Raw genomic sequence first — 24245 nt, 5'->3', positions numbered from 1 at the left:
CAAGAACTATACATGAGCGGAGTCTTGTGTCATGAGTTTTTGAGCAAATGTTTATTTTTTTCTTTAAAATAGCCAAATACCAAGTCAAGCCCACAGTCTCTTCAAAAGACAACTCTTACCAGACAATGAACTTGAAGGACAGAATCTCAGTTTACCCATTGTAGGGTTGTGACAAACAGTTTCTAGTGCCTTCCACCCCATGGGTCAACAACTGCAGGGTTTGCTGTCAACCATTCTACATCAGCAAACACAGATTCAGATTCTACAGAACGAAAATTCCACTTTAAAGTATAATTTAACCACATGTCCACCTTTTGAACCTCCTATGCAATCTAGGGCCCTTGTGTTCAATGGGGATCCCCTGAAGGGGGGAACATTCCTGGATATCCTATTATAGTTTGTAAATCGTTTTGCTTGGTTCGGGCCAAAATGGGTTCATTTACAAGTAGCCTGAACGGATCATCTTTATCCTGGGTGACAACTCTTGAAAATGCGAAGTATCTTTCTCCAGAGATTAGTTTAAATGCATTTTGACCATCCTGATTCGGAGGATTCTGCAGAAGCAGCATTGAGTGACCTCCAACCCATGCTTGTGCCTGGACCTAACAGAAAAGAACCAATAAAGGTTAACGGATCTAAGCTACTTAACCAAGTCAGGGCTCTAAATGATTGCAGGGGGAAATAGGCAGAATATGTTTCCATGCAAGAAACAGGCATGTCTGCAAGTGAGAATAATCAGTCTATTCAACTCCCTTTTACTGGAACTCTATTGTTAGATGGCCACCAAACAAGTTTCCTTTTAAAGATGGCTAGAAAACACTGCACAGTGTAAGTATGTTCATTTCTGCGACCACCTCATCTTGTCAGGTGGTTCCTGGTCTACCAGTATGTAAAGAGCAGTTGATCAGTGTACCAGCGCATCACAACTCCTCTGGCTTGGTCCTGCTGTTGGATCTTTGCTCCTGCTCTGGCTCTGCTCTAGTCCTTCCAGCGCAGGCTCTACTCCATTCCCAGTCTTACCCAGATGCAAAACTTCAGCTTTGCAAGAACTCTACTACAATGTGGATGCAAATAGAACAACTGATGGACAGAATGCAGAAATATGTCATACATTCACCCCAGTACAGAGATCTGGGTGTAAATCCAACATTTTTTTTTGCTCACCATGCCATTACAGTTTGGACCCAGCCATGGGGATGCAGCACCTTAGTGCATTTTTCACCTAGTACAGTGAGATTATCCTCTCTGTAACCAGTGTTACACCAGGGACAGTGTGCCTTCTGGAAGGAGCCATTCCTTGCTCAAAGCCTCTAAGAAATGAAGGACAGACAGCTCTATAAAGGCCTTGGCAGAAATGCTTCAATTCAGGCTACATTCTGGTTGTAAATGCGGGATAAAAAACACTTGACTGGAACCCAAGACATCATATATGTAACCTAAGAAGAAACAGCAGGCAGTATATCATAGTCTAGTCCCTAACATGAAATATATTGGTAAAGACATACGCATTCACGCTTCATCTGCCTTCATTTGGCAACTACAAAACATGCTCAATATGCGAAATAAAGCAAAACCGAAGGAGATGATGGACGGAGTGTTAAACATTGCAAGCACTCACTCCCAGTCAACTGATCTGGGTTTAATCCATCATCATTCTTGAGCTCACTCCGCCACCCCAGTTCAGACATGGCCATAGGCAAATTAGTCTGACCCTGTGCGTCATGGGAACGGTCCAGCCCGAACTGCCAAGCCATGTCTTCCCTGGACCGGAAACAAGCATCCTGGGACCGGTTTCTGGCTAATCAGCCGCCATCCGCCAGGCTAGCTTGAAACCAGTGGCAAAGTAGCAAGGGACCCACGTCTGGGCATACCCTGCTAACTTAGGGCGAAAAAAGCAAAATCAAACAGGATGATGGACCGAGTGTTGAAAATTGCAAAATCAAACGGGATGATGGACGGAGTGTTGAAAATTGCAAGCACTCACCCCCAGTCAACTGATCTGGGTTTAATCCATCATCATTCTTTAGCTCACTCCACCACCCCAGTTCAGACATGGCCATATGAAAATCAGTCCGATCCCCGGCCCTTCATGGGAATAATTCAGCCCGAACTGCCAAGCCATGTCTTCCCTGAACCGGAAGCAAGCATCCTGCGACCGATTTCTGGCTAATCAGCCGTCATCAGCCAGGCTAGCTTGAATCCAAAAGCTGTACAAATCTAAAACATTAATAATAATAATAAAAATTGCTTCTGACCGAGAATTCGGGCACTCACAAAGGTTGAGTGGCAGATTTTATATTTACAGTAGAACTGGATCTGAAGCATCAGAGACAATTATATTCATTAGTGAGAACATCTTTCAAGCATCTTGCTAATACATACAACCTGGGAATCTGGAAAATACTATGCACTGAAGTGAGGTAAAAAAAATACTTTTTTTCTATCTAGCCTTTCTTTTATCTTAGTGACAAAAAAGTGGTTAATAAATATTATTAGCCTATAATTCTGCCTATTAGTATGGACCTTTGAGAAAATTGTGCATTCACTTTCGGAGAAGACCAAGAGTAATCACCTTATATACCCACCATTTTCATTAGTTTTTAGCAACTGCTTGCTTTCTTCGAGCTTTTGGGTGGTTGCTTCAACCACTTCTTGCAGTTTAATTACCTGAAAAACATTACGAAATACAAAATTAGTGGAAAACGACTGCAAATCCAAAACTACAGGTATGGTTGTTAAAAGCTGACATTCAAAACAAATATATTATCGAGCAATAAACTGTCAATTTATTTACCATTTTGGGGTTCACTTACAAAACAAGTGTAAATATTGTTTAACTTTAAAATTTACATAGAACAGGTTATCATAGAGAATAATTTCTCAAAAAGAAGGTTGCACCTGTACACCACCAAAAAGTGCAATTTTGGTTGCATGCTATTACATCCACTATTACACCTACATTAACAACCACTACATCAAGATAAACCTATAATACATTTTACCAATAGTGCATTTATTATTCTTAATCTAAAGCTACTGATACGAACGACTGACAGTGACCCTTAAATAATTTAAGATACATTTAATTAAAATGTCCTGATTTCAAAGTTCAACATTAATCTTACATCAAAACATTGTAAAATAAATAACTACTTCAAATTTGTACACTAAAATACCTTTTTGACTGGAGGATCATACCCCCTTTTTAAAATTTTAGTTAACAAAAAGCTTTACTTTAGATTTTTTTTAAATATTGTTATTTGACCCCTGTCCTTAATTTAACTGTACTGCTTAGCTTAGTTGTTAGACTGACCTTCACTGAAGTTACGTAAGAAACTGGCTCTGTATATACTATACCAAAGTAAGGTATAGTGTGCATAGAGTCCAGTGGAACCCCAAAGGTAGGCAGAGGTAAAAGTAGATAACACCATATATGTGTGGTAGTGTGGGCGAGCAGGAAGGCTTTATCAGAGGGTAGTGTTAAGCATTTATTGTACAACCTCAGGCAAGAAATTATGTCTCACACTCAAAGATTGAACTTAGACCAATTTGTTTGTATACAAATATTATTTAGTTGTATTTTATTTTGTAGAACCTAGCCAGGACTGGTACAGGTAAGTGTAATAATACTTTGCAAGAATATTGCAGTTAAATACAGTTTGAATGACGCTGAATGCAATTGGATTGATTAAAGACAAGTAATTTGTTTATAAAACAGTTAGAATTACTTATTAGAAAACTGTGTACATTACTTTTCAGATTACTTTTAAGTTACTTTTTCTACTCCGTGTTATATGCCTAGACATCACACAGGGACATTTCCTAGATACAAGGTAAGTAAATCTGTGTTTGTGCATATGCAGTACTTAGGTTTGGGACTTGGTTTTCTGGCGTTAGAACAAGGGTTTCCTCGAGGGTCAAGGTTGGACTCCCAAAGCACCCTCAACAGCACTAGGGCAGTCGGGTGAAGAGTGCTGAGGCCCAACGTTATCCAATGGGGGATAGAGGCCTCATGGTTGTGGGAGTAAAGCTCCTGGACTTCCAGGGTCTGATTTAGCACACAAGGTTCACCCACGGCGGCGGCCGGGTGCAGGGTGCTGTTTTGGGGTCGGGTGCCTGTTTTTAATGTGGATTCTCCGGTTGCAACAAACACTGCAGGCTCGGTGACGAAGATCTTCTGAAGGCGACCACCAGTTGAGAGGTAAGTTTGGATGTCATGGGATGCCGGAACACCGTCAGTTGGGCCACCCAAGTTCGTGGGTGCAGGGGTGTCTTTTGCCGTCAGGATTTCTTACTGGCTCCAGTCACAGGGATTCTCCAGAAAAGGGCTGCAGGGGTTGGTTGCAGACTTGATAGGTCAGGGAGCACCAGATCCCAGGTCACGATCGTGGGAGAGACCTCCGTGTTGTGTTGGGCCACTCGAAGTCGGGCCGTAAGTGTCGGGTGCAGACTCGTGGTTTTGGCCAGAGCCAGAGTCTGTTGGTGAGCAAATCCAGTGCTCACGGGAGACAAAGTCGGGTTGGGGAAGGCAGGGCAGGTCCTCCAGGTTCTTGAGGGCTGCAGGACACACAGCGATTTTGTTGGAGCAGGTTGAGGTCAGGACAGGCGGGTTAGGGCTGAGGCCAAGTCAGTTGCTGTCTTACTCTTCTTCCTTCAGCACGGCTCATTAGTCCTTTTTCTTCTTCTCGATTCTTCTCGTCGGAGGAGGCAAGCATCAGGGTACCCCTAAATACAAAATTTAGAGGTGTTACAGGTAGGTACAGGTCAGGACCAATGGGACCCTTCTTTCAGGCCGGTACACCCCCTATTATGCCACCCTCCAGTGGGAGGGGGGCATAAGCCTCACTCTGGTTGGTTGGGTCCCCCCATCTTGAAGATGGCGGGGACTGAGAGTTGTGCTTCACCTCGCCTCCCCCACCCGAGGGGTTGGGTTGGCAAAGGTGGACACACATCTCCTCCTTACTTGGTTTTCCCGCCGATTCTCCCACCTAAAGTGGGGGTCAGAACAGGAGGGGGTCAATTGCTGGAAGCAGCACATTTCTGGGGTAGCTCACAAAGTCGGCAGGCCTTTGAAGCTTCCCCTTCGTGGACCATGCCCATCCTGGAGGAGAAGTCTTGACACCTCGACCCAGGATGTACTTTGTTTCAGGAACCCAAGAGTGGCAGACTCTCGAACAGAGGTCTAGAAACATGTCTGGTGGTGGAAGCTGGCGAGCAGCCACTCAGACAGGACACTAGTTTAAAGCTCTTATCAGGATTTCCGCAGGAACAATATGCAAGACGAAAGAGATCCCTATGTCCCCTATTCACCAAAGGTGTCCAACCAAGTCAAAGACTCAATTGTAAAGGGGAAGCGGGGGAAGGGAAAAGAGAGACACTGTCCCTCGATAATCCTTGGTTGGATGTCCGTTCAGACAATCAGGAGAATACCTACATGAGGTAACAAGAAAGAAAGTGAATGCTGGATTGCATAATCTAGAGAATTATAGTGGACAAATGACTGTAGTGTTAGTACCTAAACTTTCCCCTCCTCCATTGTTTAAATACTAGACCAATTACTGTATGGTGGGGTTTATCTGCAATACGCTGTATGATAGTGTTTATCTGCATAAATAAAAAATATCAATGCCCCCCAAAACAACTCTGATAGCAATAAAAGAAAGTAAGAGAACAAATCGCTCACCTATTCTAGAAATGTCCATTTATAGAAGAAAAGTATACTACTAATTGCAACTTGGGTTGGCCTTGTGTTTCCTTCCTTTAGGATAATTAACATAAATATATTTCTTATTTGCAGAAAATCAAAAGAAAAACAGAATAAGGCAGATCCCCAAAAACCAAGGGTCTCAAAGAGAAAAGAATTGCTCACTATGGCCTTATAGCACAGGCCAATATTAATGTTCATAATCAATTTACCGCACTGGTTCTTTCTTTCTCTTTTGTTTTTTTCCTGATTTGATAAGTTCCACGAGCAGCTGCGCCTCCCCCGCAATTCAGTTTCTCCAGCCGAAGAGTGAAGTTCAAGATCGCTACGGGTAGAAGAAACACAGCGGGACGCCTCACCAACGCGGAGAGGATGCTGCCATGAATAGGGACTCAGCGGGACGCTTCACACTTATGGAGAAGAGGAGGAAGGGCTTGCAGGGGCAGAGCAAGGACAAGAGACACCGCAGCGCTGTGCAGGAATATCCAATTCCCAGCAGAGGACGCCGAGGAAACGCAGGAGACGCTGCCACTTTGACTGGAAGAAAGGGTAAGTATCCGGAAATGCATGGTACCAGAAGAAACACTACAACGCAAACTGTTCTAGTGCAGGTTGAGAGCGATTTATACCCTCCCACAACAGCTCATTACGGGTCGCGACAAGCACAACCCCGCCGTGACTCGGCACAACCGCTTAAGGCACGACAACTAAAGTTAGGTGGTTTTTCAGTGGGCATCTCTAAGATGCCCTCTGAGTGCATTTTTCATAAAATCCCACACTGGCCTAAGTGTGGGTTTAACGTGCTGAGAAATTTGATATCAATCTTCGTAATGGCAAACTCCCAGACCATATACTCTTTACAGCATTACTGCACTTCCAATTTCTAAGAATGGACTTAGACACTGTAGGGGTACAGGGCTCATGCGCCTTTACCCTCACCACTAGTGCAGTGTACCCAGCTAAAGGGGTTACCTATGCCCGGGTAGTGGAATGTAGGCATGGTACACAGGGATGTATGCCATGTCAACTCTTCACTTTGCTATGCACCAAAACACACAACCTGCAATGGCAGTGTGTGTGTGTGTGTGTGTTGTAACGGTACAGGGCCTTTAATGGTGGCTCAATAAGTGTTGCAGCTCTTAGAGGCCTTCCCTGGTCACAGTGCCTATGGTACCTTTTACAAGGGACGTGTTTGTGGCCAGAGTTGCCCATTGGGTTTTGCAACAGTAAAGTTAGGGGAAGAACTGTTTGGCAGGAACCCAGGGCACACTCAAAGTGCATCAACTTTAGGCAAACCGTGGGGGGCAACCATGCAAAAAAGGGGCACTTTCCTACAAGTTGCTACACTGATGTGGAGAAATCAATGTAGTGTTGTACCATTGATAAATGGAAACTCATACTAGTCTTAACACACAGGACTTATTTCAGGAACCGAGAATGAACATTTCACAGCATTAGCAAATTTTCTATTGAAACTGAACATTTAAACAAATAAAAATGTAAGGTCCTTATTTGTAAAACCAATTGCCCAGCAAGTGTGAATCATCGAACAGCAACATTAAGAAGAACGTAAGAATCTAATTGCCATTTCAGTTTTATGCAAACAAACATCTATCCTTTTACTTCTTGTCTGGACTAACACATTCTTCTGATGGATACTACTAAATCGCAGATTCCTCAACTTGTGAATAGATACCAATGCAGTCCTTGTCAAGTAAGTAGATCTTCTGCATGAATCAGATATAGTCCAGCAGGACCAAACTGGTGGAATGCCGTTCCCCTAAGACATGGCTGTCAAGGCAATAATGCTTGGTGAGTGTGTGCACAAATGCCCATGCAGCAACCCGATAGATATCCAGGACAGGCAATTCAGGTGACAATGCAGTGGTAGTAGCCTTAACTTTGGTAGAATTAACCCTTAGGCCTTCAAGAGGCTGCTTCTGAGCCAAAGCGTAGCAGATCTTAATATTCATCAGCAGACGGCTCATTTCTGCATTAGCTTGCCCGTAACACCACAGAACCCCACAAAGAGCAGACTGTCCGCCTGATGTTTCTTGGCACGTTCATTGTAAAACTTCAGTGTGCTCTTTGAGTCCAAGCAGTTGCAACTCTTCCTCATTCGAGGGATGAGCCAACTCAAAGAAGGTTTGAAGTGTGATTATTATTTGTCTGACATGAAAAGGGGTCACCACCCTCAGCAGGAACGCTACTCGAGGCTAAAACCAGTTTATCTGGGAAAACGGTGCTAGAAGACTGGAAAGAGATGGTTTGAAGCTCACTCACACAGAGTGCAGATGTGATAACAGTTTTTAATGTGAGGAGATGCAATGAACAACTCTGCATTGGTTTGAAAGGCGTACATGCAAGGAAAGTGAGGACCAAACTAAATTCCCACTGTGCCACAACAAAGGATTTGGGTAGAAACAGATTTAGCAAATCTTTTAGAAAACGCATCACAGAAGGTGTAGAGAGAAAGTTATTGTTCAGTTCATTTCAACCATTAAGATAAAATAGTTACGCTCAATAAAAATCCAATACTGTAGACATTTTTTGTACATTAACATCTGAATATCTGCCCCTTAATTACTGTTCAATATAGTGCAAATATGCTTACTCTTTCTGTGTGCCAGGTTCGACTTACAGGACCAATCTACAGTAGTTAAGTTGAGTGGTGGGCAAGGTCCAAGGCAGCACCAACAGTCCAATACCAGTGGCACAAGGGCTGCCGGGTGCACAGTGCAAATCAGCGCCAGGAGCCCAATGTGCTTCAATGGGGATTGGTCTCTGTAAAATGAGGCTGCAGTCTCTGGCTAGAAAACCATTTGGGCTGAACAAGCAGGTAGGCAGAGGCCTTGCGATGCTCAGGGGACACCTTTGGTCCTCTTAACCAAAGCCCCTAGGGTGACAGGTGTCCTTATGATTCGTATTTTTCCTTATCAGTACAGTCCAGGAGGGGTGAAACCATGATGGACTTGAACTCTGGAGGGCTAGGAAACATTTTTGGCACCGTTGGCCTGCTTCATCTCAGGTCAGGGGTGACTGGTGCAGTGGTTACTTCAGGTGTCAGGTTTTGGCAGTTCCTGAGTCTTCTCCTTCGGGGTTCTTTAGAACAGGTCAGCTGTTCATGGGAGATCTTGAGGTTTTTTTTTCTCAAAAGGTAGGCAGTCCTCCCAAGTTTCTGGAGTCAGATCTGAAGGGCAAGTTAAGTTTGTGTCCCTCATCAAAAATGGCAGCAGACAGGCCGACACAGTTGGAACCAGGTCAGCTGCTTAATCTCTCTTCTCAGTGTCCTCTCTTCTTAGGTCATCAGGATCTCCTTCTCTGGTGCCAGGGACTACTGACCCTTGGGGTTACCAGCTCCCAAATATGACCACTTTTTGCTAGGATGCTAGAGAAGATGGCTGAGGGGCGCACACACACGAGTCATGACCTGTGGGACCGATTGTGCGAGGTAGTCCGTCGAATACACTGAAGAGCAGATCATTTACACTCTTTTAATGAGGAACTATTGACCACAGAATCACAACATTAGCAGGTGCTTTGACCACAGAACATGACACACTTTGGTCCCTTCCCGGAAATATTAGGAACACCGAAGTAACACGTTACAAAAGTTTACCAAAAGGTCACTTGATGTTTGACCGTAACCCACAATGAAATTGAACATTTATCGAAAATGATTAGCGTCACTTCTCAGAAACTTTTTAAGAAAGCATAGAATACAAAGGGTTTGAGGTCACTTGTAATTTCGAAAGCTGTGGAAAGTCCCAGTTGGCCCCCACTCCTACTCTTGGACAATTTTGTTCTCCTAAATGAAAGACGCATTCTGACGCAGAGGCAGTGTGGACAATTTTAACACAAACCTGTCTGTGGGCTGGCAGGGACAATTGAGACTCTTATGCTTCAGATGTGGACAGAATGGGCCTGGGGCACTATATGGTAAAAACTAGACCCTCCTTCAGTGGGCAGGAGGCTTAACCCTATCCCAGAATTCCTAAGTATGCAATCACAAAGATGGGTACTTCTGAAACATCATGTCCACCACACAGTAGCCCAACTTAGGTGAAACGTCTACCAGACTAATTTTCCTGCTTGTCCAGGTGTCAAGGGTGCTTTGGACTGAGGGTGGCTTCTTCAAATTTGAGGGTAGCCAGATTCACATTCTAACAGCGGCAACGTCTTTGACACTCGCCGGCCCAAGGAGGTTAATCAGCAGGTCATACCGTGGGAGGGGGTGTTACACCCCTCCCAAACCGGTTGTCTGAGAGCAGAGCCTCTCACCTTAGGAGGTTAGAACAGCATCTCTGGTAGTAGGCGGGCAGAAACCAGGTCAGCAAGTACACCAGAGGTTGATAGATTTTCAGGGGGCACCAGATATCCCTATTTTCAGTGAAGCCAGTGTAGCTGAGGTAATCATTTTCATCAGTGTTCAGCACATGTCCTAAAATGTCTTCCCTGGTCACTTGTACTGGCAGACATAGGACTGACAGACACATGGGCATATCTACTCATGCAAGTATGCCCTCACATGTAATATTCAGCATCCTGCCTTAGGGATGTTAGGCCTGCTGAAAGGAGTGGCTTACACATAATACAAGCAGTGTTAGGGAAAAGGCACACAAGAATGTGTGACATTTCTCTGCACCAAGACATGCAGCCTGCAATGGCTGTCTTGGATGTGCTTGATGACGAGTCCCTTAGGGTGGCACAAATCTTGCTGCAGCTCTTATGCACCCTCTTTAGTACCTCAGGTCCCAGCTACCAGGGTTGCCAATTAGGGGAACAATTGTACAGCTTTTACAGAAGGAAAACTGGTACTGGGAACCTGGTTAGCAAGGACCCAGTATACATCAGTCAAAATTGCCTAAAAAATCACAGGCAAAAAGTGGGAGAGGTACTGCACAAAAAAAAGGTTTTTTACAAACATGATCATAAAAACCTACTTAAAATCAACAAATGGAGGCAAATACAGATTACATGTACCAAGGACTCTACACTTGAATTTTCTTCAGGGTTCCAAAGGTTTTTTGTTCTGAACGTTGGTCTTATATTCATGGAGAGGAACGATTGTGGTGTAAGCGATGAATATTATGGTAATAGAAGCTATGCTCTCAGCCTTTCGAAATCCTCAATGTTTTCTTGAATGAGTTGATCCTCGCTACACGCTTTGATTTTGTTTTACATGGCTATATCCAGTACTGCTTTCGCAGCACTCATTTAATTGCATCCATTTTAGAATTCTATCAAGTTTAGGTATTCTATAATGGTTTTGAATTTTATCATATTTGCGAGGTTCATTCCAAATCATAATTGTTTAATGACCCAGTGAGTGCATTTCTAAATCTAAAACAGTATTTCAAAATCAGAGGTCTGCAATTGTTAAGACATTAACAAATCCAAGTGCCAGTCAGCTGACTGACCCCTTAGTAAGCCAAATACATTTATTATAAGAGCAGTTTAATAGTCTAGAACGTTTCCATAGAGGACTCTGCAAACAGCACAACAGAATCCCACTCAGCTGTTTTTAAGGGTGCTTTTATTTTCATACCCTAGCCCCAGTATAAGAAAGTGCAGTCAATAGCTTTTGGTCTCCCATTCCCCAAGAATATTGAGGTTTTAGATTTCTGAATTTTATAACGTTTATCTTCACCAAATTTAACTTTAATTCCTTATCCTCAGTATACTACTGAAAACTATTTAAAGCCCTTTCAAGACCTATTGAAGTATGATCCAACAAGTATGCAGCCTTGCTTTAACCTCCTATTAGTGGGAATTTTCTTGGAGAGCGGGGCTCCACTACCCAACTTAAGCCATACCCAGGTGTCAGTGTGTAAAAGGTGAATCAAACAAAACAGTTATTCTGGCATGTTACAGGCACATATCTTTCTGCACAGTTTTTCTCTAATAATTGTCAAATGCTACACTGTAATTGACAAAAACGTACAGCGGCAGCTGCTTACTTGGTGGGAGTGCGGGGGAGAAGGGAACAAAAAAATTAAACAAAAAAGAAATAATTAAATCTGCACCTACCTGTCCCTCCGACGGCCTGCTCTCTCCGGATCCTAGACTCAGGCTGCGCAGGCTCCCAAATGCCAATCCAGGTGCACCTCTCATGCTGGGAATACTATTTCAGTATGAAAGAAGCGCTGGGATTGGTCTGAGCGGCCTATTTTGCTGCTCAGGCAGTCCATTGGAGCCTGTGGTGTTTCTCCAACCTGGTTGTGTTGCACAGCAGGGGAGGAGAAACCTAAGCGCGCATGACAGTTTGGCCAGCCTAAGACGGCCATCCAAATTGCCATGTGCACTTAATAGTGCCCACTGCTCCTCCCCTGTCATGCCTGTCACAAAAGGAGTGCCTGGTCCCACCCCACTGAAGACTCACGCGAACAGCAGATTAGAGAAGCAAAAATGAAATGATAATAAAATGTGCATATTATAATTTTATTTATCACCTTTTGCAGTGGGGCATAGCTCATTCGCCATAATGGAAGAGCCACCCCTGCAAATGTATAGCAATGTATTTTTGACAATAGCGTTTTCTGCTAGGAGATTGATTTTTATTGTCTTACCCAGTGTTTTGGACCCTTTTCTAAAGAAGGTTTGAAATACTAGTAAGGTATTCAGAATACTAACCCAATCTTTTAGCTCTTCCACAAGTAATCTGTCAAACACCTTAGCCTCACTATCTAATAAAGCTACTGTACTGTAATTCTGAGGGTCCTTTATAGAACCTTTTTTGTGAGTGGGGTGCAATACTGACACTCTCCATTAATAAGAGGGTGATTCAGGTATCAGAATCAGTCTTAAAAACTGTTACAGGAACCCAAGTGCACAACTGCTTCTCAAGAAGGACATAAGTCAAACGTGTTGTACTTTTAGCTACCTAAACCCACTTCAGCATCTGGGAAGCACTCCTGCTTGATTTGGCTTTGCTCTTAGCCCATGAGAATACTCCCTTTACTCTCGCATTCATCTCCAGAATTCCTTTGCATCTTAGGGGAATGCCCACTAAACAAATATCATGAGATTTGTTCCAAATGCTGCCTTTGTTTCCTAGCATTTCACTGAGACTTTTTATTTAAGACATTTGATGGCTAATTTTGCAGATGTTTATCCATATTTTTGGTCATTTTGACAGTCCTATTTTAGTAACGCTCTTAATTCATCTATTTCCCTAGAGTTTTCATTCAACATTATATATTATCTTTACCTTTTTGTTTTTGATGGGATGAGGAAATTCTACTAGCGAGGCGATTGCTGTTCCCAAGCTTTGATGAGGTTTACGGCCACATTTGTTTTACCCATTTGGTACACCAATTTTTCATCTTTACTCTGTTTCCAATGATGGTATTTTCCCTCTGAATGAGAATTCCATTTTAATTGACACATTCTGATGTTTTCACCTTTGTAGGAGATTACAAGGAGTTGTTCATAGTTATATATATATACCAATTAATTCTAACGGGTGATATTGAACAAGGACGGATGGTCTGGCAAACATAAGGCTGAAAGTGACAGCAAATAACCTTTCGCACTAGCCACAGCAAGACCTTGCGTGGCCCAAAGACAAAAAAAAACCCCAAAAACATACATCCGACAGTTTGGCCTGCAACGGATCCGTGTGGCATGTTGCCACATCAAGCCACAAACATATCCCAGTATACATGCACTGATTTTGTTAACTGATGCCTGGATTTCAGGATTAAATCAACATCTTCAGGAGGAAGGTCGAAGAAGATAAACTGCTGTCACTCACTCTCCACACACAGGTGCAAATTCAACAAGCCCAGGAGCAAGGCCCTGCCCTATTGCTGTGACAGAAAAGCCTCCTTAAGCCGCAGCCTGATCAGAGGACAGATCGTCAGGCCCAGGAGTTTCAGATACCACGCTCTCCCAGCCCGATCTGATGACTTGGGCCTGAGAGTTCTTGATCTACAAAATTGGGGGGAGGGGGAGAAGACCAGCAGAAGCGCAATGGTGCAGAGGAGCGTGTGCTACACTGCATTGAAAATGAGTCTCTAGAGAGAGCATTTGTGGGAACTTTCCTTGCCACGCCACAAGCAGTGCAACAGTGAATTCAGGATATCCTTGACAATGCAGGCTCCCTAAACAGTAATTCTGATATCGCCCGTGAAGCAGCTATGGGGTATTGTCTGAATACAGGCTTTCATTCATCATCTGCGTTATATGAAGACGCTTCACCCACATTATTCTTCACAAATTTCTTTGAGGGAGGGATGCAGCCAATGCAAGGACCCTGTATAGAGACCATTTGTTTTTTTGAATGCTTCACATCCTTGTATAACGTTCCAATCGATGAAGGCTGAAACAGATTGGCAGTTCATCCAAGAGAGGTTCTGTTTAGGAAAACTATGAACTACAGCAATTAGCCAAATAAAAAGATGGGACAGTAAAGCAATACAGGTTTGAGGTTATAATGATTGGAACACTTTTAGTTTGTAGCATGGACATTGAATTAGTTCGGACTCAACCCCAATTTAAATGGAGTGTATTGCCATGTGAATGAATTGCTATTTCATGCACACACTGGTGTGTTTATGTGAATTAATTGGTTTAATGAGCGATTTTGATAGTTGCCATGGCTCGGATTGTTAATAAGAATTCAAATGTAATGCAAAGTAATGCACGCAAAAATACATGTCTACATTGTTCACAAAATTGATCTGCAGTAGTGACTGAATCCCCTATTGTCTTCAATATAAGTAAGCATCTATCCCTATAGGTATAGTTTTTGCAAAAATAAATATTTTTGGTAACTCCAACAGGAAAAGTGCTGTCCCTGCATGTTCTAAGCGGTGGCTAAGAGGTCAAACCAGGGTTCTCCCCCTAGCTGGAAGATCCTCATGAGCATATCTGGATAAAGCTGCTATTCGTGACCTATTAGAAGTCAAGGGCAAAGCTGGTCTATCCTGGCGTTTAAAGATTCCGCCCAGTGGTGTGCTACCATTGAAACGGCCAGAAAGCTTGGCCATCTATAGAGGCGCAGAGCCTCCTGGCACAACTCGGGTTGTTGCAGTACCACATGGCGGTGGTGTTGCCTGCGAGAACCTGAAACAGCCTGTCCTTGATGGTTGGCCTTGCAAATCACCTGTAGTTCCAACTGATTTAGGAGGAGGTGGGACTCAGCTGGAGATCAGAGACCTTCTGATCTACACCTCTTCCAGATGGCATCCCAACCCAGGAGTAATGCTTTTGTCACAGTCTAGTCTGGGTGGAGGAGGGGGAGGGTTCCGCTGGTACAATTTCAGTCAAGCAGCCACCACTGCAGATCTTTTGAAGTCTCCTCCAACACCCGGATGGAACTCTGACAAGTTTCCGCCTTTGAACAATGCGGTTTCACTGATTGAGGTAGGTAGAAAGGGCTTTAAATAATACTGTGAAGACCAAGGCCTCAGGCCCTGATGGCATCCCAGCGGACCTAATTTTAGCTAATCAACCAATGTGGCTACCACTGTTATCCTTCTAAGTTGTTATGCGGCCCAGGGTCCTCCTGATTCATGAAGAACCGGGACAATAGTCCCTATTCTCTTAAAAAAGGGGACAGATCTGATCCTAAATGGTATCAGCCCATCTCCTTAATTAATTCTACCTGTAAAATGATGGGCAGGGTAATATTAGAGCGGTTGGAAACCTGGGTATCTGACAGTGGAAAGTTCTCAGATATCCAATATGGTTTTAGGAGAGGCCTGGGCACGGTAGAACAATGACTCAATCTGCTACTGGTCATAGGCAAATATACACTAGCCAAGGCAGAATCCCTTTACCTTGGTTTTATGGACCGGACGTCTGCTTTTGATTGGGTGCAGAGAGGAAGGCTGTGGGAAAAGATGAGGAATATGAGCATTGACCCATCTATTGTTCATTTTCTAGTAGCCATGCATAAAGATGCGAGGGGGAGAGTCGGATATGGAGCGGGTGGTGAACGGACTGCCTCAATAAAAATTAATTGAGGGATTCGCAAAGGTTGCGTTCTCGCACCTTTTTTTGATCTGTTTGTATATAAATGATCTTGACAATTATATTAAACAGGTGAGTGTAGACGTACCCACGATAGGCTGCAGGTCACTACCTGTATTACTTTATGCAGATGATTACGTCCTAACCAGGTTTCATGATTTTATGAATGACTCATGTGGAGGCTTTCCACCGTCCCGGGCGCCACAAGACACATGCAGGCATCGGGATACTCACTTCCGGCCGAAAGTGGTGTCCCGGTCTAGTCCTCCTCCTCACCAAGCACTTCCGGGGTATACGCTTAAAAGCATGGAGCACCGACGGATCGGTGCTTCCAATTCTGAAGTTCGCACAGAGCCCAGCAGACGTCGGAGGACCGGTCTTCTGCTCCTCGAGTCTCCCGGAAGGTCCGCTACACTTCGAGTCACGGTAACGCTTCCTGTGCCTTCACGCGTTACGTGACATTTCATTGCCGTTTGTGCTTCATTCAGTTACACAGCCACGCAGGTGCGCTGCTGCTTCCACCGTTAAGTTGAGCGCTGTGAGCGCTGGGTTGGTTTCTTTTGTTTGGACAGGACTGACGTATTCAGTGGCAGCTACGAGGGTGCACTGCTGCATTCCCTTACTTTGTACTTTCGTTTTGGCCGTGGCGCAGGAGCGCTGCTGCCTGTTCTATCAGGAAGTGCAGGACTTTACTTGGGTTACTCTTTTGTTTGGCAGCTGCGCAGGAGCGCTACTGCTAGTTTTTCATCACGCATGAAGCGTGGGAACGCATTTGTGCTATCGCAAGTGGCGCAGGAGCGTTGCAGAAGCATACATTGGGCCACGCTATAGCGCTCATCCTGGAGTTCCTGTTCATTGCACCCTTTCGCGCAGAAGAGCCTTCTTCTTGTTTATTTTGGTACCTTGGTGGTTCTTGCGCAGGAGCGCCTTCTTTAAATTCCTCACAAGGCATCAAGGTTCCTGGACGCTAAGTTGCTGTCCTCTTCCTTGGTTCAACACAAACAGCGTGTCTTGGTGAGTACCAGAGATAGGGGCTCCCTCTTGCATGTGTTTTGTGGGGTGTTGTGGAGCAGGAGTAGTACCGAGTCTTAATTGGGTCTTTCTTGTTCCCGCAGCTGTGCCAAGACCCTACCCACGTCCCTGCCACCAAAGGAAACTCCTCATACTTAATTGGCCCCCTTCCCTGGATCCATCTTATCCTTGTCGGGGTTACTCCCCGCGGGGGTTGGTTGGGACCAGGGGCGGTGGCTCGTGTCGTCTCTGCAGAACTACTTTACAAGCCCAGGTGAGTCTTGTGGGGTACCTGACTATGACCTTGGCTTGAATTCTAATGTAGGAAAACCTTATACCATGGTGGTGGGTAAAACTCCCACCATTTTAAAATCTTGTTTTATAAATAATGAAAAATTGTCTTAGGTTCCCACCTTCTCCTATTTGGGAATTCTTTTTGATCAGAAAAGCACGCAACATCATCTAGTAGAATCAAGGACTAGTAGTTTTAACCAAACCCTGAAGGCGATTTTTAGATTTACTAAAAAGCTAGGCTCTAAACCAATCAATGCAATCATTAATATTTATAAAGCACGCTCATGTACTGTCAGCCTGTATGGTGCTAGAGTAGGGGACCTACAAAGAGCCGAGAACATGTTTATGAAACGCTTGTTGACTGTCTCTAAAAGTACTGCTGCCACCATCTGTCACAGCAAACTTGGCTTGCTTCCTTTGTCTTTTCGTATCCAGCTTGCTCAGATACTACTGTGGCACACTATTTGGGCGAAGGAAGAACCAGCCTTAAATCGTGCCATTATTTTAGATTGCCTTACACTGGAGTGCATAACAAAAATACCCTGGTTTAGCTATATAAAGAAGCAGTTAGAGAACATAGGGCTGGTTGATTGTTTCTATAATCCAGCTAGTATCACTAAGATACCAAAAGTGAAATTAAAAAGATCTTTTAACACATTTTTATTCAACCAGATGAAGAATAGAGATGGCCAAAAAGAGTGTTGTAGAACATTCATTGTTAGTCTGCACTCCATGTATTGAGCCCTATCTTTCTTTCCATTTTAGTCACGCCAAATTGTTTTAGCTCATAAGATTCAGGTTTGGCATTTCACATTTTTTGGTTTCTTATCCACGTAAAGTTTCTCGTGATGCCAAACTGGACCGGTGCCCTCGTGAGTTCTTTGCATTTCATGTTTCTTTGTAAACTTTACATTATACCAAGGCGTGCTTTTAATATTGCTCTTTTAACATTTTTAAACATTAAAAAGTGTCGGGCAGCATTACATCACCTCATGCTTTCAAATGATGAATTTACTTGTCTAATGATCTACAGATATATTTCTTCGGCTGTTCGGTTACGGGACATTGTTAGTAAATGAAATTATGAATTTACTTATATCCAGGTTTTACATTTTCAATATTTGTGGGAATTATTATTTAGAATATTGATATCCAGAGAATGAAAATGTGATTTACATAGAATTATTTGTTGTTAATATTTTATTGATCCAATGTAAATATTTTTTAATGATGTTTTCTTTTATGGCTGATATTTAGACAAAGATTTCTGACTGACTGACTCACTGATAGAGCTCAACACAAGTTTGTCCAAGAGTAGTTCTGAAGCACCACTCGTTTAAATAGAAGGAATCATTTTAAGTTTATGAAGTAAAGTACTTTGTGATGCTGAACACATAACAAATTGTTCTTCAATCCCTTACTAGATCAAAAGGAAAAACCCTTAACAGTTTACCTTTAGGGTTTTTAAAGCAGGAACATTGCTTTCCAGAAAAAAAACTGTTCAGAACTTGTTGTGACTTTACAATTTTAAGACCAACTCAAGTGTAACAGACTAAGCTTTCAAAGCCTGAGAGAACTTTTCAAATCCCTTCAGCGAGGAACCATGGAATTATATGCAGACTCTAATATGCAGTTACTAAAGACTCATTGTGACTGTTATTAATGAGCTTTAGGCAGTTTTTTTTTTTTGGTCCTCATCTCACCTTTCAAGCGTCTTATGAAGCCGCCTTCGTAATCTGTCGTCCCTATGGCTTACCGCACTCGCTTGGGGGTCATCCGACCAGTCCCTTTATTTTGTAAGGGACCCTGGTGTAATCATAAGACCAATGATGTTTACAATAATCTTAGCTTCTTACCCCAGCTCACAAGGGGGTGCCAGATATTCGATATCTTGTCCTCCACGCCCTCGTACTCGAATCGTGCCATAGAGAATACAGCTTTGAACGAGTCTTCCCTTTGCGGGGGTAGGGGATCTTTCCACCTCTTGCACACTTCCCTTCTGGCCAACAATATCAAATACAATAATAGACCCCTATCTTTCTGAGAGAGGTTCTGGCTGAGGCGGCCATCATCTCCAAAGAACACCAGTTGTATATTAATCTCTATGTTGGTATTAAAAATGTCCCGTAAATTGTCACCCACCTCTGTCCAAAATCTCGTCAGTGTTGGACACTCATAGAAGATATGTAGGTCATTGGCAAGAGGTGCCGCACACCTGGGGCATTTGGGGGCAGGGTCAGGGCGAACTTGGCAATTTATTAATTAATTATCCTGATTCTCGAATGCTAATAGAACGGTCAACCATCTACCAGAGGAGTCTGACTGTGCTTTTTTTTTATATTGCAGGGCGTCCCTGGTTTAATTAATATGGCGACCCCTCTATTATATTCTAATAGTAGAGTCTATTGATGACAAATAAATGTTTTTTTTTTTAAACAGGCAGGCTCGACAGATCTGTACAGGGTCTTTAATGAAGATTCATACAAAGAGTCTGTTGACGGCCCAAGTGGGGTTTCCGTCCATACTGCAGCAAGGGGAATGTCTCATGGTCCTCGACCTCAAACAAGCTGTTGTACCACACAGAAATGTCCTTGTTTAATGGGCATATCCCTCGCAACAGGTCTTCAATCTCTCTATTTCCAATGGTCTCCCACTTTTCTGCCTCATACCATGATGTTAGCTGTATGTATTTAAATCTTGAGAGCCCCGGGCCGATCTTTGCCCTCAGGTACTCCCAAGGATATATCCCCCCATAGTCCAACAATTCGGACCAAATTGTAATACCTGCCCTCTTTATCGGCAATGCCAAACTATCCTGCAAGCAGTCCGGTGTTCCTGGTGCATCCCACACGGGGGCATTTTCAGAGTAGTATCCAATGCCCCAGCTGCGCCGGAGCCTGCACCATAACTCCAAAGCTGCCCGACAAAAATTTCAGACGCACCCTCTTGAAGAACCTAGGTGACCCAAACTTATACAGAAACGCCTCGCCATCTCCTCCCCCTTCCACCCGCACCATTTCGCCCAGCAGCCTCCCCCAGGTTGATTCCCCAGGTTTCACTAGCAGCATCCGTATGCTTTTAAACTAGAATGCTGCTGCGTACAGCCTTGCATCTGGGAGGGCTAACCCACCTTTTTTTAATCTGCATCTGAGTTTTTTCCACGCCAGGCGAACCCCTTTATTGCCCCAGACGAAACTGCTGATCTTACTCTGTAATTTCATCAGACTTTTGCTAGGAAATGTTAATGGAATTGAAGAAAAGAGGTAGGACAACTTAGGAAGGATAACCATCTTTACCAAGTTGGTTTTCACATAGATGGTCAGGGGGCGATTCCTCCATCTGCTAAAGAGACTATCAATTTCCTTTACCACCCTCTTGAGGTTCAACTCGGGTATCTTCTCAATTTCCTTCACTACATAAATCCCCAAGTATCTCATCTCTTCAATTACTGTCCCTGACCACTCCAGATTCCAACACATTAGTTTAATTAACAAGAAACCCGGAGAGCGATCCGAACTCACACATACACTCTTCCACCCTCGTGATAGCGGTCTCTGGGTCACTTGTGTACAGTATTAAATCGTCGGCATACAGAGCTATTTTTGAGCTATATTGTTCTGATCTAAATGGATAGATTGAATCATCCAGTCTGAGCATCTGAGCGAATGGTTCCACGTACAAATTAAACAAAAGAGGTGATATCGGGCACCCCTGCCTAGTTCCTTCCTGAATGTTGAAGCTCGCCGTAAGGAGACCATTTAGAAATATTCGAGCAGAGGCACCCTGATAGCAGATCTGCAGGGTTTGTATAAAGATTGGGCCAAAACCCATAACCTTCAGAACCTCCCATAGATATACCCAGCAAACTCTATCAAAGGCCTTGGCAGCGTCGACAGCGACGACGGCCAAGGGTTCTGTCCTCTGGATGGCCAAATCGATGTTGCCAATTAGGAGCTGTGTTTGTTCCTGGATATATCTCCCTGCGACAAATCCTTTCTGATCTCGATGTATTAACTTTGGTATCAGTTTGGCCAATCTCCCTGCTAAAATGCCCATAAAGATCTTATAAATCGGCACTCAGCAGGGAGATTGGACGATAAGAGTCTGCCTTTTTTGGATCCTTGCCAGGTTTTAATATCAGAACTATTATTGCCTCTTTCAAAGTGTTAGGGACCTTTCCAGTTAAACTATAGATTGAATTAAAGGTATCTCCCAATGCTTCTAAAAGCTCCACTTTAAGATGTTTATATATTTCGCTCAGGAGTGCATCTGAACCAGCAGCTTTTTTGTTCTTAGATTTATTTATTGAGCTGCAATCTCCTCTGACGTGAAGGGGGCATCTAAGTTGTTTTTGCTTTCTTCTGAAAGTACGGGGGAGCTGTTTATTGCTGAGAAATGACTGAATCGAACTTGGCAGAGGAGCCAGGTCTTCTCTTTACAGCTCTGAGAACATGGAAAGAAGACAGGACTGTATATCCTCGGTCTTATTTGAAATGTCCCAACTGGCGTTGATAGTTCTTTTATATTATTCCTAGCTCGGTCAGTCCTGGCTTTCCTTGCCAATAAGGCACTAGCCTTTTCCCCATATTCGTAATTCTGCATCCTTCTGGTATCCCACTGCACCCTACATTTAGCTTCCAGTTTCCCTCTGTATTCTGATCTTGCCTCTTCCAACTTCCTCAGAGTCTGAGTGAGTTGCTCCCGGTCCCCGTTACTAACACCATCTCTTTCTCTCTCCAAGCCACTTATCTTCCCTTCGATACCCTTTAATACCCCAGCTTCGTTCTTATTCTTATAACAGATAATTCCGTGGAGTTTACCCCTAAGCCAGGCCTTATAGGCTTCCCAAACTACATCAGGTGTTGTAGAGCCTGAGTTCAGCAAGAAAAACTCCAAGGAAGGTGCCTGCACAGCGGCAATCACCTCGGGGTCCAGCAACTTGGCCCTGTTAAGGGTCCACCTTGCTTGCCGCTGTACCTCCTCAATCTGATATACAAATGTAGGGGTGCGCGGTCGGACAAGTGACTCGGGAGGACTGAAACCACCCCTAGGTTGGCTATTGAGCCTCTGTCTAAAAATATATAGTCAATCCTAGAGGAATGACAATGCTTTTTGCTATAAAAGGTAAAACCCTTCTCGTCTCCTTTTATTTCCCTCCATAGATCGACTAAATTCATATCGTGGATCATGTTAACTAATGCCCAAAGTACCTTCACTGCACCTTTATAGCAGCTTTATAGTGACTTAAATTAGATCTATCCTTAAGGGGGTCTATCAAGACATTAAAATCTCCCCCTATCACGTATGGTGAAGGTTCCAGCATCAGCACAGATTGTAATTTGTGGATATAGGCTGGATCGTCCGCGTTTGGACCGTAAAAAGAGGCACAGACCATATCATGATTCTCGAATGCTAATAGAACGGTCAACCATCTACCAGGGGAGTCTGACTGTGCTTTTTTTTATATTGCAGGGCGTCCCTGGTTTAATTAATATGGCGACCCCTCTATTTTGGGCTGTTTGTTTTGAGGCACCAAAGCACTTTACCCACGTAACCTTAGAAAAAATTGAGGTGCTTTCTTCATGGCTCAGGTGTGTCTCCTGTAACAGACATATTTGTGCAGTTGATAGTTCTAGATGTTTAAGGATTAGCCTCTGCCTCCGAGGGCACCTTAACCCATTGACGAAAAGAACAGATTCTCTCCACCACACTAAAAGAAGGCTGCATATACTTCAACAGCTCCAACCCCTTTACCTTCTATATAAGATCTGATATATCACACATTACCGCAGCAAGGCAGTGGGAGTTGGGGAAAAGGCTGGAGGAGCTGAACAGCTTAGGAGCCAAGGTGCAGTTGAAGTTTCCGGCACAGTTAAGAGTGATGTGGAATAATCACATGCACCAGATCAGGCCAGGGGAGGAAGCTGACGCTCTTATAGCGAAGATCAGAGACAGAAAAGAGGGGCAGGGGGTGAAATAGATTAAGTGGGTCTTCAATTAAGAATGATGTGTAACCAGTAGGAAATTTTGTAAACAAATAACGGGGATCACATTGTTGCTCGGTGGGGGGGGGGGGGGGTAATGGCTAAATAGGCTTTTGCCTATTAGTAGGGAGGGTTCCTCACGGGTAGAGGGGGCACAGGGACATCGGGGAGGGGGGTGTTCGGGTAGGGAGGGGGGACACGTGCTGGGGGAGCAGTGGGAAAAAAGGAAAAAAACATTGACCTCATCTAAACCTGTTTTAACATGATGTTTATTTTAGACAACGGTTAGACAGAGCCACTGGTGACATTAAGTAAAACTCTCATAGCACAAACACCTCCCAAGTAAGTAAGACAGGAAATAAAAGAGGAATACATTGAATGCCAAGTCCCAATCCTTAAGGTAGGAAAGACAAGGTAGGACTGTTTACAAGATTTAACACAATTACAGTATCATGCAAGAGTCAATAGAACAAAAAATAATTGACCGTTCTTGGTTTCACAATTTTCCTTCCCCGTGGATCCCAACCCCAAACTCTTCCCTTACCTGGCCACATTGGCTGCCCGCAGTAGTTGATGAGTGGCACTAGTGGTGCATGGAATTGGGCTCCTAAGGGTATTGTGCCACTCCTTAGAAGAGGGACGTCATCAGAGCTCCTTGACAATCTAACAGGTTCCCTAGTTGCAGGGCCCACTGAGACTACATATCCCATACATATGCCATCGGGCATGGTCGATCAGCAAAAGGCAGTAGTCATGAAGGACAAATAGTTTCAAAGCTACCTTCACTGAGACCCAGGACAGATGATGGATCATAGCCTAAATGTCCTGGACGTGTTGGCCTGGGGGAAAGGCATTCAAGTGCACTGTAGGATTGCTCAGATGAAGTGAAGCCTCTGCAAAAGAGTCTAGTGTAACTTCAGCAAGCTGGTGAAAAATCCAAATGATGTCAAGAGGTTCACTGTCATCTGGAGGTCATATGCAACTGACTCCGCCACTTTGCACCACTCTGGGGGAGGAACAGGGGCATCACAGTGCCTCAAGGTCTCGCTCCCTTTCCACTGAGGTGCAGATTCAGTCTTTGGTCCTGATGCATTCACAGTGTCCATAAGCGATGTTGCAGCAGGTCGTAGCTTGGAGAGAGGCCATACTGTGAATCTTTGGCAGGTTGCTGCCTCCCTCTCCTATGCCTATGGGCCTCAACTATCCACAGGAGCGTTGAGGTAGGTTACTCACTGCAGGCAAAACCACCATTGGTGCCTTCTGTACCCCTTGAA

General features: G+C 43.9%; 1 protein-coding gene across 2 annotated transcripts in view; it reads right to left on the bottom strand.

The window, feature by feature from the left end:
- Positions 1-24245, bottom strand: part of SASS6 (SAS-6 centriolar assembly protein) — a 222966-nt gene that overhangs the window by 64083 nt on the left and 134638 nt on the right. For both annotated transcript variants that reach the window (XM_086954522.1, XM_086954533.1), the window contains exon 12: positions 2586-2667. In XM_086954522.1, coding sequence (XP_086810648.1) covers positions 2586-2667 — 82 coding nt within the window. The remainder of the gene's footprint in view (positions 1-2585; positions 2668-24245) is intronic.

This window comes from Lissotriton vulgaris, chromosome 1_1, assembly GCF_964263255.1.
Source record: "Lissotriton vulgaris chromosome 1_1, aLisVul1.2, whole genome shotgun sequence".
NCBI lineage: Eukaryota > Metazoa > Chordata > Amphibia > Caudata > Salamandridae > Lissotriton > Lissotriton vulgaris.
The sequence above is the reverse complement of the archived record's forward strand: the minus strand, read 5'-3'. Positions and strand labels throughout refer to the sequence as shown.